Here is a 12,153-nt window from a genome sequence, read left to right on the forward strand (position 1 = left end):
TTAATACATAATTCACACACACAGGGCAAACTATAAGGAATTGTGGGGTGGTTGTGTTTATAATACAGCAAAAATTCTGCTGAATAATTTGTCCCTGATTGTATTAGGCTATCTTTGATAAACATCTGTACTCATGTTCAGTAAATGAGAAAGACACAGCTAGAGATCAGATCCTCCCCAGCAGAATCGTGCATCCATTTGTTGTGAATCCTGTTGCAAGATCTGGGTGTTACCCAGCTCAAAGTGCTGTTTAACAAGCAGATTCAGACTGAAACTTTCATTTCCTCAATGTGCAATATTTTTCTAATTTTTCGGGAATATTCCCCAAACCATATTTTGCACTTAAGAATCCAGAGACTTTTCTACTATTTAAAAATAGAACAGAGGTTCTGGAGTTCCTTACATTGAGATTAAACTGAACAAAACAATAAGGAGTTTTGTATCTCCCTCTGATTTATCAAGTTAGGTGCCATTTCTTGTATTTTCAGTCCTCTGTCTCCTGAGCTACTCCTGCCATGTGCTAGATGGCTCTCTTCTATGCAAGTTCATTCCATCTCTTGAGCGGTGACCTGCTTTCACCTCTCCACATATTGCTAGATGGCATTCTTGACCTTTGGGTGCACGTTTAATCTGTCTTTGAATATTTTCCATTTCCCTTCTGCTTTCTCCTAATTTTTTTTTTTTCTATTTCACTCGTTCTAGCTGTCATTTTCATGCTAGTCTAAGAGGTGTTTTTCAGCATCCTGTGTTTCTGCTTCTGCAATCCCTATCTCTATTTCAGGGTCTAAGTCTTAATTAAAATTTGCTGTCCAAAACCCTCCTTCTTTGAAAATGCCCTTCAAGCCTTTATTGTTTTTATCTGTAACGTTTTATGTTATACCTGCTCAGAAAAAATCTCCAGCTGATATCCTTCTTTTTGATTTATCTTCTCAATCTATCTCCTAATCAAGGAGATATAGCACCAATTAAAAAGATGCTATCAACTACATTCCTTGGCTCTAATTATGAGCATTCCAACACAGGTTATTCTTGGCTTCTACATAGGTAAAGAGCAGAAATGAGCAAAGGAGGGGAGAAAGAAAAGGTTAGTGTGTATGGTGGCTTCTATGTGCAATGACAAATGGCATCTGCGGTTTCTGTCCAGGAAATATCAGTCAGTTGTACTCAAATGCATAAACAGCACTGAACATTCCACCTTGCTAAAAATTACTCTTAGAAGCTCACCTGAAGCAAACCACAACTTTCCCAGTACCATTGCCATCCTGAAGCAACCCTCTTTTAAAGCACAGTTAAGGTTGTAGCTGCTTTATGCTAGTCAGGCATTTTACTTCTTCACCTACTTTTCCATTTTCTTCCTCTGGTGCTAGGTCCTTTTCTCACATCCATACATCGCCTTTTTTCTTATCACAGAAGTTCTAATATTCTGCCCAGCTTTGTATCAGGGTTTGTTAGGAGCGAGGTCAAACAATTCAATACAGTTTAAAAAGTCTTTATTTCTTGGTTTCATCTATGACTTCAGTGACACAAACATGTCATGTGCTGATAGAGGGCAACACTCACTGGAGTAACTGATATGCTCCTCTGTTTAGTTAATGAAACCTGTTGTGCATTTAAAAATTGCTTTCAGGATTCAGGAAGCTGTTCCCATTTGTTACTTAGGGAAAATAACTTTGTGCTCTTTTTAATTTAAAAACTCTGCTTCCTGCTATTATTTTCTTCTTCCTCTAATTCCATATTTAATATACACCTTTCCTCTTCATTATAAAAATGTACACTCCTTTCAAAATGAACTCAGTAATGGAGTGTTAATCACTTCCAAGTCAGAAATGTCATTTGCAGCTGCATATATAACCTCAATTCAGTCTCCTGTGTACATAAATTTATTTTGCACATTATTCTTCAAATAATTGAAACTGCAAAGAGAATATATGTTGACACAGAGTAATTACACCCTTTGGTTTTCAGTCAGGAAACTAAAATTAAAATTTATAATCTCATAAAAAGTGCAAGAGATCTTTAACGTTCACAGGTAGCTTGGACCTTTCTATTTCAAAATGAGCAACAGAGAAATTGAGTTACATCCATGAGTGCACACATGTGTTTGCAGCTCAAGCTTAACAATATACCCAATTGTCACCAAGTTTGGGTCAGGTCTTTGTGTGGGCTCCCACAGCTCCTGCTGCACTTTGTTTACAAGCTACCCAGTTGTCCTAGCTAGAAAGCAGGGTAGAGAGAAACCCAAAGCTGTCTGGTTTAGCAGCCTCCACACTCCCCTGGTCAGGGGAACACCTGAAAACCAGCGCTGAGCTCCATACTACACTCACTATCCAACTGCATGGAGCTGGAATTGCTATTCCAGCAATTCCACTTGGAGAGTAAGGCTGGCACCTTCGTGTCTGTTACAGAAAGAAAAGGTTGTTTTAGACCCTCTGGAATGTCTCTCACAGATGAATAGTCTGTTATCAAGATTTGTTGCTGAGATGAGCAAATATAGTTGATTCCTCACAGAAGGTTTAGAGTAACCTTGGTTCTTTCCAGAGCTGTCAAATTTTTCTCCACAGCTCATTGTGTCTCTTAGAGCACAGAACACTTTTCAGCATCAGTAAGTAACCTCACCAAATGATCTCTTGGAATGTTTTTTCTACATTAGTTCATATCTTGGTTTTTCCTCTCAGCTGCCAGTACACCTTTATTCTGAGGTACTTCAGTGTGCACATACATGTGCATGTTCATGTACAGACATGTACATCTGTCTAGTCATTGACTTCCTCTTTAGGTAGTTAAAAGGAAGATAATAAAGGTAATCTCAGTATTATCACTGCTGTTTATTATACTTTATGTAAAATTGCTGGGACATTTGGGACCTCAGGTGACAATAATAGAGTTTAATTCTTAGGAAACTTCATGCTAGATTTGTGATGGGGCTCTTTCCTGGGCCAGTAAACTTGGATCTAATTTCCTGATGCTTTACTGCACTTGCTGAGAATGTGCCTTCAAGTAAGTTTTGAAGACCTGCCTCAGTGTTTTAAAGATGAAGAAATAAATTCCAGGCTGTAGAAATAATTGAGATCAAAATGGAAGAGGGGAACAGATAATTTCTGCCTTTATCAGTACAGTTTTAATCAGAGAACTTGTGGTCATTGAGGCATTATAGAGGTTGAAGAGTTTAATAATTATATCGCAGTCTGGCTGCAAATGTTCATAGGGCTTATGAAAATTGAGCAAAGAATGCTTCAATGTTTCAGTTGGACAGACGAGCTACCTTTGAAGAATAAATTAATAAAATTCCTTCTATTCTCATACCAGAGCAGAACTACTGCTCTAATTGATTGAAATATGTTATGCAGAACTCTTTTATAGCTGTCTTGACTTCTGCCTGGTGCTTTTCAGGATCGGAATTCCTAAGAGCTATTTAAGGAGTTGTATGCAAGACTTAAAGTTTCTACCTTTAAAATGCCTGCATCTTTCAGCAGTTGTTGTGTTACTAACTTCAGCTATTCAATAAGGTTATTTTTAAAATTTTGCTTCTTTCTCACAATAGTGTGTTGCATCATCACCTAGCATGTACAATACAGTAGGAAGGTAATAATCTCTGCTTTCATTTCTTGACCATAATCTTATGAAGCAGATTTTTCTTTTTTTTTTTTTTTAACTTAGTTCCCTAGTGGAGAAAGGACACATCATTTTTTATGAGCAAGCCACAAAAGCACACAGATCTCCCCCTTTCAATGCTCAGAAACATCTTAGGTAAGAGGTTAAAGCTGGTACTACATGTAGAGTTTGAGTTTGTCCTTTCAAAATACTAGCAAAAGTCCCACTGATTTCAGTAGAAACAGGGGTGGATCCTCAAACACTGTAGCTGTATATAAACTGTAAGCACCCTCTACATTCTTCAGCTGTACGTTTCACTCTATATGTGGGTAAACTGGGGCAGGGATGTGTGTTTCACCTCTGTGCAGCGCTGTGTTTGCTCACATTGTGGGGAAAACTTCAATGTTAGTAACATAGTTGATTTGATTGTTTCCATATTTCTCCTTTCCCCCAAAGGTCTCAAATCCAGAAGTATCAATGACTTAATCAAAGACACAATCAGAGAACACTTTCAAGTATTTCAAGGTGAAATGCAAGAGAGCATGGCTCAGATTTTCAAGACTATGTCTAGCATGTCAGGTGACCTTGAAAATACAAAAGAACTATTCAAGCACCTGAATGAGACCCAAAATAAATTTGCTCAGGAGAAAGATAGTGGGCCAACAGAGCTTGACATTCTGGAGCTGAAGAGTCATATGGTGCAGATAAGAGAGGAAATGGCCCTCACTTGTGAGAAGCCTGTGAAAGCTTTACAAGAAAAGCAGAAGTCCTTGGAAGTGAACTTGGAGCACCAACAGTCAAGAAGTGTAATTTATTATCAATCTTTAAATAAGACCCTCTCTGAAATGAGAGATGCTCATGAACAACTGTTATCAGCTGAACGGTCTTCAAGACAAAACCTCCCCCCAGCAGATCAAGTCACAGAGTACAATGTTACAGAGTACATGATCACACTGCGTGAGAAAGTAAAGAGACAAGGCATGATGGTGCTGGAGATCTATGATGACTTAAGAGTGCAAGATAGCAAGATCAGCAATCTCAGTGTTGCACTGGAAATTCAGAGGGACTCTGTTCTGGGGGTCTGTGATGACATGTTGTCAGAGAGCAGGACAGATTTCCAAGCACAGCTGGCAGCAGTCCAAGAGAGTGTGATTGTTCTAAACAAGAGTCTCTCTGATGTGTTCCTTCCATTGGGCAATAAGATGGACAGAATGAATGAGCAAATTAATGACTTGTGCTACGATATGGAGATCCTGCAACCCTTGATTGAACAAGGAGTACCTTTCAGTCTAACTTCAGAGTATGAGCAACAAATCCAAACTAAAGAATTGAAAGAGAAACTTGAAAACCTCACTGTTGTCATTAACAGAATGAATTCTGCAATGAAGGAACTTTCCAAAACTCAGGAAGGACTTAAAAATGAGTCTCAGGCTTATCAGGAACTGTTTGAGAGTCGTGTTCATGAATGCTCCATGGAAATAGAGGACGGATTAAACAAGACCATGATAGTAGTAAATAGTGCTATAGATTCTATTCAAGATAATTATGTACTGAAAGACATGCTACATGCTCTAAGAAATGAGACTGAAGTTTGCTGTGGCAGAGCTGAGGAACTGGACAGCCTCCTGGCCTTTATTCCCCAGTTCCAACAGTTGAATGAATCCCTCCAGTCACTGCTTTATAACAAGAGATACAAAATTACTTCACAGGTAGCGCTATCTCTTTCTGATCTTCCCAACAAGGAGTCTGACAAAAGTATCCTCCACAATTTCAGTAGAGTTTTCCATATTTTAAATGATACCTCATCAAAAGTGGAAAAGCAGCAACAGGATATCAGCCACCTGGAAGAAAAACTGTTTGACTCTGTGGAGGGTTCAAAGGACCATGAGGTTCGCCTTCTGAATGTGGAGTCAAAAATTTCCAAGTTTTTGGCAAACAACTGTGTCTCACTAAAAAAAACCAAAGCTGCCTCAACAGAGAAAGAACAGGTGGTCTCCCTTCAGCTCCAGGCACTGAGTTCCAGGATCAAGGCCCTGGAAGCCAAGTCCATCCGTTTCTCAAACATCATTCCACTTGTGAACAAGACTGCTCATGAGGCCTGGGGGCTGTGCCAGGACACCAACAACAGCATCCAGAAACTGAATGCAAGCCTACCTGTGCTAATTAAATTGGCTCAGCCAGATATCCCCCTGCTGCAGAGAGGCCTCAAGGAGCTCGTTGAATCTGTGCTTGAAGTAAAAGCAGGAGCTATTTTGACAAATTTAACCCAGCATGTTGACATATTCATGATAAATGCAATGAACAACATCACCAAACTTCAGAAGCAGCCAAAACCAGTTATAAAGAAGCCCTCCCCAACAAAAAAAGTGGCAGGAAATGCCACCATGAGCCTGGCAAGCCGAAGCCAGAGAAACACGGATAATGCAATAGATCCAGGTAATGCATTTTACTCTACTAAAAATCCAGGTATGTTTTATAAAGATTATGTAACCGTTATAATGAACAGAGGGGCAGAAATTGACTGAGTGTAAATAAAAAGTCTAAAGACTGCTGTAAAGAGTGTTTCAGAGGATCCTGGGATTAGTTTCTTGCTTACAATATAATTTATTTTGCTTAGGAGATTTTGCACTCAATTTAACTTTGCTTAATACGTTCCCATCTAATCAGTTTAAGATATAGACACATGCACATACACTCAGCTGAGAACCTGACCTTTGAAAAGTTACTGACAGTTTAGACAAAACCTAAAGAACCAGAATTTTATGCCTGCATCTCAGTTAACAATTTCAGTAGAAAAAAATGTATGCAAGCTGGGAGAGAAATATGGAGTTGCATCTGTACTTTGCAGTGTCAGCAGGGATGATAGGTATCAAAAACCTGAAGCAAGTGAACAAAAATTACTGTAATGAGGCTTTTGCTGGCTCCTTCAGGACTTGATTGAGAAGGGCAGTTACACTTACAGCAGTGTGTTCCTGAAAAAGCAGGAATCCAGCCAATCAAGTAAATTTGGCTCCAGTCCACCTGGAGAGCAGCTCAGCTAAGCAGGAGCTGCCATTCTTAAAAACGAAATTTTGAGTGTGATCTGCTTCTGAACTTAAATTCCAATGCCATCATGTGAAATGAGTTATGAATGAATTCACAGAAGTACAAACTCTTGAGTTGTGACTTCTGCAATCATGCTTGAGTGAAAATCACAAGCACAAGATAATGTTTTATGGAAATATAACTTCTGGCACAATACAGCAACTGAAGAGTGGATGAGTGACTCAAAATACTGAGATGATTCTAATTCACATTAAAATTAAGATTTCTTAATACCAGACTCAGAATACTGTCCAGACATTCTTGAAGATCCAGACCCGAATGTTTTCTGTAAAATGCTCCTAACTTAAGAACATTTCTAAACCATACTTGGTCCCTATTGCAAGCAGATGTAGAGGTAGTAAGAGCTATTACTCTTGTTCATGTCCTAAGGCCATGGGCAATTTCCTTTTCCCTTTCCATGCTTTTTTCCTTCCTTTCCACTTCAATTCTTCATCTCTTCCTGTCCTAGGGACAGCATTTCTCAGTGATCAATGGAAAGGATCCTTTTTAAAGCCATAATCCCATGAGTAGCTTGGTTTCTGAAGAAAGCCATCCCTATTGAAGGACTTCAGTCCTTGGTTATCTTTTCAGTTAGAGCAAGGACACAGCTACTAGAGGAGGCAATCACGCTTAAAAATGCACAAAGTAATTTGAATATTTTGTTATACAAAATTGCAATTCTTCCTCAAGTCCTTTTTGGTTGATGTCTGTTACTGGAACTGCACAGGATGGAAATTCAAAATCTTTGTTCAAAATTGAAATGAAGAGAAAATGAGAGATGTCTTTGAGCCTTCCCAAAGCATGTACTTTGTTGGAAAGTATCACTAGTGCTACCTGCCTGGAACATGGGAAGGTGCCACCTACTCTGGTTTTCACTCCATATTGATGAATTCATGTCTTTTCCATTTATTCTTTATATTCAATTTTAACAAATAACTTGCTTGATAGCATTGGATATATGCTCACTGGCAGAAAGTGAAGTTCTTTGCAGATGTGGAGAAGCCTTATTTTTCTATGAGGTTTCTACATAGCAATGTTGATGCTGACTTTTCCATTGGTAATGAGATTTTGTACTTAACCAATTTCATGCCTAGCAAAGCCATACATTATATTTCTGTAAGTTAAAGAAGCAAGACCATTACCTTAATTAGCAAATATCCATCTTCTGCCTGGGTGGATTTTCCTTCTCTATGAAAGCTTTTTCTCACAAGTTCTAGGACACCACCTAGAACTACTGGAGTCAATCTTTTCCATAAGGAGACCATTAAATTGCTGAGTATTTGTTTTGCTTCTAAAAAAACCCCTGTAGATACTGAGGGAGCTTCATTATTTGTTTGAGATTTGTTTGCACAGCATTGGCAGTCTATTTCCCACAAGAGCTTCTGCCTGCCTTCCCAAAGAGTAGCAAAACTGAGCATTCACTGGCTCTTCTCATTGCTACCATACCAAGTGTAATTAGCAACTACATTTTATCCTCTGCTAGTAATAGTGTGACAATTTAAGCCTTGAATTTATAGTCTCTCTCTTTTACTCATCTGCACTACTGAGTTGTGAAACATGAATCAACAATAAAATATTTGTTTTAGTAGGAGATGTGTTCCTAATCTGAACCCTCTGGTATCTTTACCCCAAGGAAATAATTCAGACAGAGTGTCTCAGGACACTCTTCAGCCAGAAAAGAGAAAATACTGGGCAGAGGAGCAGCCTCAGCCAGGAATGACAGCAGGAAGATGCTATTGCAGCATAGTTACATGAAGATTATTGGCACAGTGGAGATCTGCAGAATTTGCCTCTTGCTCTCCTAATTTGAGTCAAGCCCCACACAACTTCTCCTATTCTAGCAAATGGAGGAGCTTCCCAGTTGCAGTGTTTCACAGGGAGGATTAATTTAATGTAGATAAAGCTATGTCTGAATTTGAATTAACTCCAAGGTTAAGTTTAGGCAGAATCACCCCACAGCAGACTTCCAAAATGCCACTCAATATCATTATCATTTCCTCTTAGTGATCTTTTTTCTGTTTCTTGGGTTTACTTCTTGATTATGATAAGGAGAGGCCAATTAGCAGAGAGACTGCTGTGTTCTTACAGGAAGCTTTTGTATTTTGGGAGTATGATACAGTCAGCACAATCAGCTGTTTTCCTTCCTTTTCTGCTTTCCTTTGACACTTGGTAAATATGTGACTGCTTGGTAAATATCAGAGAAATGTTGTGGGTGCTTGGTAAATGTGAGTGAAAAATAACTGGAATGAAGGATGTAGCAAACAATTATCTGAGAAGCAAACCATTATTTTCTCATGTCCAGTTGCCTGTGCTGTGACCCAGTCATGACAGTTCTAAATTGCTTTATTTCAGGCATTACAGAATAAACATTATTTTCTGTGGAAAGAATGACTGTTGTGTTTATAAATCCATATGCTATATCAGAGCAAATTCAAGTGTCACTGTACAATGTGCCTCAGCATTCTGCTCACTGAACTAAAATATCTCACAGAAACAGTTTGCCTTTTTGCAGCAGTCTGTGAAATACCTGGTTGGGAAAAGGAGGATAACACTGGAATGACTGAAATATCGATGTGAAATCCAGGTCAGCAGTTTCCTGGCAATAGCTAGGGACTTGTCTGCAAGACTTGTTCAGTTCTGACCTACCAACCTAGATTTACCAGAACAGGACTGTGTGGAGTTCTCTTTCCAGAGTTCTGCTGGTAGCTCCTGGCAAAGGCAAGGGTTGTTTTCTAAAATATCTGACTTTTACTTGACCAAACCAAGAGAAAGCAAAAATGTGTGGTTTGTGTTCATAGCAGTATTTATTGTTTTCATGTGACCTGAATTTTCTTCCCCCAAAACACTGCTATGACAACACATTATTCATTTCCACTCAGTAATTGCTGTCTCAGAGCTCAGCAGCACTGGCCTGACAGATTTCTCTGTATTGGCTGAGTTGAATTTGGCCAGCTCATCCCTAATTGGCAACAGAGGCAAGGACATCCTCAGTGAGGGTGCTCTGCAAAGCCACCTGTTTGGTATCATTTTTCTTGCTTGCAGTCCAAAACTTCTACAACAACCTTGATAGGTAGACTGGAATTAGGGACTTATGGACAAGTACTTGAAACGGCTGGGACAGCGTTTAGGACATTGCATCAGCAGGAGCCCGGCTCTCCTGCATTGTTTGTCACATGCCTGGGTGAAAAATGTCCTAGGCAAGACAGTCCCACCTGTACAGCAGCAGTACAGAATCTCTTCTGGTACACCCAAGGATAAGATGGCTCAGTCCAGAAAGAGCAGCTGATCTAACTTCTTTGGAGGTCCTTCTTCCTTACTGCATGTGCCTGACCCTCTGAGACCAGCAGAGCTCAGAATTTGCAGGTAATCTTGAATATCTTGGAGGATAGCTGCAGGTAGGCTGTGTTCAGGTGGAAAGGGAGGCTGGACAGGAACTAAAGTTGGCCTTCAGCAAGAACTTCAGCAGAAATTGTGAATTGACAAAGAGCCTTTCCAAAATACCGCCTACTTGGGAAGCGTCCCTGCTGTGACATTACAGCTGAGGCTGTTGGGTTTGCTCCTCTCTTTCCCAGGGCAGCTCTCAGCGTGTGCCAGCTCCCCGTGCCAGAACGGAGGCACCTGTGTCAATGACAGACAGAGCTTTGTCTGCGCCTGCCGCCACCCCTTTGGAGGAGTCAACTGCAGCGTGAAGCTGGTGAAGGACAATTCCCTGAGTGTTGGCAAGTACAGAATTTAGCAGTGCAATCCAGGATCAGTGCAGGCCTCTGCCCCAGGGCCTAATTACAGAGCATTTGCTGGTCAGAGGTCTCACGTTTTGCTTTAATGAGTGACAACTCCAGTAGCAGAGTCCTGTGTTTTGGTGCTCAAGAAAGACATCAATCCCCACGGGTGACTCATGATCTCTTTTCCTAATATGACCAGATGATGGGATTAAATTGGTTTGGGACCTGTGATAATAGCTGGAAAGCTCCCTGATGAAATGTGCAGAGTGGGAGGGTGTGCAGTAGATGCATTTGAATGCGATGTTACGGATTTTGAAGGGGGAGGTAAAAATGCATCACTGGGAAATACTATCTTCACTGCAGCCATGAATGTTCTCTAAATACCAATAGCTACCAGAAGGTGTGGGACTGTGCCCTCAAGGAGTCATTTTAGGCCTGCCTCTGGCTTTCATCAGCAAATGATGCAGCCCCTTGAAAGATTACAAAAGGAAAAAAAAAAAAGTGAAAATTATGCTCATTCAGCATAATAAATACAATAAATAATTTACACCCAGGCCACATGGAATGTGAGTTTTATGCATCTTTCAGCAGCCATTTGGCCAATTTTTACTCATGACAGCATATGAATAGTGAATGGAATCATTTTTACAGAAGCAGGGAATGATAGTGTACAGGCTCAGCTTGAAGAGAAACCATATACTTTTATTCCCTCCTTTAACATCAAGAATACTAAACCTCCTTGCTGTTTGTCTAAGATTTCTGCTGCAATTCTTGGCTTCAGCTCACTCACATGAGCAATGGAGGAGATCCTGGAGTGGGGAAACTAGGAGGGAGTGTAAGGTGGAAAGAAAGCTCCCTTAATGATAACATAGTATAGACAAACATCAGGTTCCCTTGCTGTTGCTAAATTTTTCTCTGGTGGATACAGCTAGTTCTAATTGTGAAGAAAATTACTTTTTCTATAATATGACAAGTTGTGTATATGCAGGAATACTGTGTTTCAGTTGCTCAAGTTCAGCCATGAACAGGATGATGTGACATCAGAAAATCTGCATTTGGTCTTCTGGCTTGTCCAAGTTGCCTTTCTACAATGTAACAACACTTCAAATTTTTCTTTATTCCTTTCCAGATTTTTCAAAAGGATCATACAGATATGCACCTATGGTGGCTTTTTTTGCTTCTCATACATATGGAATGACAACTCCAGGACCCATCAGATTTAACAATCTGGACGTCAACTACGGCGCCTCGTTTGCCCCAGCAACTGGGAAGTTCCATGTTCCGTACCTGGGGGTCTATGTTTTTGAATATACCATTGAATCCTTCAGCCCACGTGCCTCTGGCTATCTGGTCATTGATGGGATAGACAAACTCACCTTTCAGGCTGAAAATATGAATAACAGCAAGTACACCTTTGACAGAGTCATTACTGGAAATGCTTTATTAGAGTTAAATTACGGTCAGGAAGTCTGGCTCAGACTGGCAACTGGCTCTATACCAGCCAAGTACCCACCTGTAACTACATTCAGTGGTTACTTGTTGTATCGTACCTAATCAGTGCTAAGAGTGAGCTGTTAGTCAGATGAAGCAACCTGCAGGTGAATTTAGCTTTGCATTTAAATTCTTTGCTTCTTTAAGGGCGCTAAGCTTCCCAATGGAATGGCTGATCCTCCAAGATGTTCTTTGGTTGTAGCCATGTGCCCAACCCCAAGGAGTCCACAGGTTGGAGATGGGGGAAAACAAAGCATCTTCCTCA

General features: G+C 40.1%; 1 protein-coding gene across 1 annotated transcript in view; it reads left to right on the plus strand.

Moving 5' to 3' along the window:
* MMRN1 (multimerin 1) overlaps window positions 1-11,951 on the plus strand; it is a 37,194-nt gene extending 25,243 nt beyond the window's left edge. The window contains exons 6-8 of the mRNA XM_066549009.1: window positions 4,048-6,027; window positions 10,248-10,394; window positions 11,527-11,951. Coding sequence (XP_066405106.1) covers window positions 4,048-6,027; window positions 10,248-10,394; window positions 11,527-11,951 — 2,552 coding nt within the window. The remainder of the gene's footprint in view (window positions 1-4,047; window positions 6,028-10,247; window positions 10,395-11,526) is intronic.
* The last annotated feature ends 202 nt before the right edge of the window (window positions 11,952-12,153 follow it).

Source organism: Molothrus aeneus, chromosome 4 (genome assembly GCF_037042795.1).
Source record: "Molothrus aeneus isolate 106 chromosome 4, BPBGC_Maene_1.0, whole genome shotgun sequence".
Lineage (NCBI taxonomy): Eukaryota > Metazoa > Chordata > Aves > Passeriformes > Icteridae > Molothrus > Molothrus aeneus.